This window comes from Stomoxys calcitrans, chromosome 2 (genome assembly GCF_963082655.1).
Source record: "Stomoxys calcitrans chromosome 2, idStoCalc2.1, whole genome shotgun sequence".
Classification (NCBI taxonomy): domain Eukaryota; kingdom Metazoa; phylum Arthropoda; class Insecta; order Diptera; family Muscidae; genus Stomoxys; species Stomoxys calcitrans.
Genome location: NC_081553.1, coordinates 43,951,130 through 43,954,458, shown reverse-complemented (window position 1 = coordinate 43,954,458; position 3,329 = coordinate 43,951,130). Strand labels below are relative to the sequence as shown.

Below are 3,329 nucleotides of genomic sequence, written 5' to 3'. Positions count from 1 at the left end.
CTAAGTCTTAAAATATCTCTTTAAAATAAATGTCACAAATTGGCGAAGGACCATCGAGGCACCTGGAAATCCATTCCGAGTTCAGGTAGTAGAAAAACGTTCTATTATAGCCCACTAGATAAGTAAATACGATTAATAATGCAATTGTTATTGAACATTATTTATTAAATGAATGACATGGACATTTCTTCAATTAATCAATTCATTCATTGTGGTTTATTAAAAACAGTTATCGCAAATTTCTTCAAAATATTCCTTTGATAAATTTCACACAAAAATACCATGAAAGCACCAAAGAGTCCCATAAACCACAACAGAAACCCATATTGAAAAGTGGCCAAAACCAAGGAACGGTGCTGTTGCTCCTCACGAAAGAACTGAATGTCACCACTCATAATACCATCCATCTGGCTATCGGCTATAAATTTATTTAAGATTCCGCTCTGTTTTACATAGCCCAAATACCTATTGAAATGATCTATCCATGGCATACGATGTAGTATGGGTATAAAAGTTGGTTGTGTATAAAATGGCTCTGGTATATATGTGGCAATGGGTCTCTTCAAGTAGATCTGTTGAAAGAGTAAATACTGAATAATGTCTCCAAAACCGGAATAAATATAAACCATATTAAGTTTGCCTCGATTTACAAATAAGGCCGTATTATTATCACTGATAAAACGTTCGAAAATTATGGGGGGAATATTTTCTAAAGTATCATACAAGCTTAAGTCCTCCGCATGGACCAGAAATTTCAAATTAAGTTTCTCTATATCCTGAAGAAGCTTTAATTCGGGTTCGTATATGCGCAATGAATAAATGCTGTATAAACTGCAACTATACAAATAGGTTACAAACAATCCGGTGAAAAAGAATATACATTTCAATTGGTAATTTAGCAAAGTTCTATACTCGAAGCCCTCAGGCGTAAGGAATATTATAACCTTCAAAGCTGCAATAAAGGATTTTACCAAATTACCGGATTCCATGGAACTTCTATATCTAACGAAATATATTAACATGGCGAAAATTACCAAAAGCACTCCGGTAATAATCCATAGCTGTTGATTGAATGAGAGCAATATATACAGCGATTGATGAACTTCATTACTCGATGGCACCATTAGATAAACGTTGCCCAAGTCAATGGTATCACTGCGTATATATTGTTCGCTGACTCGAAACCTGCTCGCAACAAAGTCAAATCTGTTGTTTCGCACACTCTCTAGAATTCCTTGAATAAAGTTACTGCTCCACATATCCTTGAAATCATGTTGAATGCTGCCATTATAAAACCTTATGAAGTTCTCTATTAGCTTGTAGTAGTATCCAGTCCTAATGAGTTGGCCCTGACGGTTGAGAAAGCTGAAGCATCGAGGCGGAAAATCCACTACTATTACACGAATGGGGTATTGCTGAAAATTCGTTAACAGTGAAAAATTTCTCCAATGCCACAAGTCATTCACTGGTACAATTGTTATGGTTGGGTAAGGTTTGAAGGTGTACAAAGTATTCTGCCACCATACCACTACATCTGTATAACCCTGTTGCCAACATCTTCCGAAGAGTTCATACAGCATTTGAATGTCCTCATTTTTGGTTTCATACCAAATTATAATGGGAGTAAAATGTTTTTTCCAAAGCAACAAATCCATTAAAGCCATTGTGGAGTTAAGAATTTCCTCATCTATTACGGCTATAGTCAAACATTGCATGTTGAAGGATTTATATAAATGTCTCATCTCTGTATGATTGAAGTTTATTAACAATTTAGGATGCTGGATTGTAGCAACAATATCCTGGAATTCCAAATTTGGTGGCTCCATTAAATCGATAATAATGTTTAAATTGATTCGCGATTCCTTATAAAAATCAGTTATCAGTTCTTCAACAATGTGTCCTTGACTCTTTGTCACAAGCCTGACGTATATAACAGCAAAAAATATCTTCAACGCTTTCATGGTACGCCTCAACTCAAAAGAACTGTTAAACTGACAGACTAATACGAGTAGCAATGAAACATTTAATCTGTCGCTACAACGAGTAATTGCCCAAATGTTTGGTCATACATATTGTATGCTATGAAAATACTTAATAATATGTATTTTGCCTAAGTTGTTTGTGAATCAAACGGGGTTAGGGGCATTACATATTGAAGGTATATTCCCAGCCCATTTTGATGTTGCATGTAGAGCTTCCTGAGGTATATCTCTTAGAGTGCTGGGAAACTTTCCCTTAACCGCAATTGCCACGTCATCAGCATACGTGACCTCTTTTACGCCTTTTTCTTCTAGAGACTAATATATTTATAATATATTGTTAATGGCTATATTCCAAAGTAGAGGAGACAGTACACCTCCTTGAGGTGTTTCTCTGCTGACCCATCTTTTTAGATCCACTGATCCCAAGCCCGTCGTAATGCATATTTTAGAAAGTAAGTTATTAATAAACTTTCTTACGGAAGGAGTTGGAGTTTCGGACAACGTGGCGTCGGAGGCTATTAGGGAAATTGTGTCTGAGCCGAAAATCCTTTGGGCGATTAGAAGTTTCGACTCCTTTACGTCGCCAGGCCTTGATGATGTATCACCGGTTGAATTACAAGCTGTGTCTGATAGACTGGTTCCTTGGCTTAGGGAGATATACTCTGCTTGTATCAGAATGTCATATATACCTGTGGGATGGAGGGACACGAAGGTCATTTTCATTCCGAAAGCAGGAAAACCCTACCACACTAAAGCGAAAGATTTTCGTCTTATAAGTCTGTTGTCCTCTATGCTGAAGACTCTTGAGAGGTTGATAGAAACACACCGTAGGGCAAAGATCCCTGGAGATCGCCTGTTGCGGTAGCAGCTTGCATATAGTAAAGGCAAATCCACTGAAACAGCCCTTCACGACCTAGTCGGATACATAGAGGTTTCTCTAGCCGTTAAAGAATATACAATGGTAGCATTTCTTGATATTGAAGGTGCTGTCAATAATGTAAAACCGGCGTCAATCATGAAGGAGTTTCAGTGGGCTGTTTCAGTGGATTTGCCTTTACTATATGCAAGCTGCTGCCGCGACAGGCGATCTCCAGGATCTTTGCCCTAAGATATGTTTCTATCAACCTCACAAGAGTATTCAGCATAAAGGATGACAGACTTTGTATCGGCCTCGATAACCTCCTGCATCCTCACAAACTCGAAGAAACCCAGGAAACTCCGCAAGGACATCGGAGTATACTGATGACAGTCCATTGATTACCCCACTCCAATTATTCCTAGGAATGCAGCCCCGTTCTTCTCCCTTGTCGACAACTGCCATCACCAAACTGTCTCTAGCGACATTAG

At 38.2% G+C, this 3,329-nt stretch overlaps 1 protein-coding gene across 1 annotated transcript; it reads right to left on the bottom strand.

Annotated features, from left to right (window-relative positions):
* Nucleotides 1–206: 206 nt before the first annotated feature.
* On the bottom strand, nucleotides 207–1,961 carry LOC106093041 (uncharacterized). The gene has a single exon (XM_013260014.2). It carries the CDS (start codon nucleotides 1,959–1,961, stop codon nucleotides 207–209), a length of 1,755 nt encoding a protein of 584 aa, XP_013115468.2.
* Nucleotides 1,962–3,329: the final 1,368 nt, after the last annotated feature.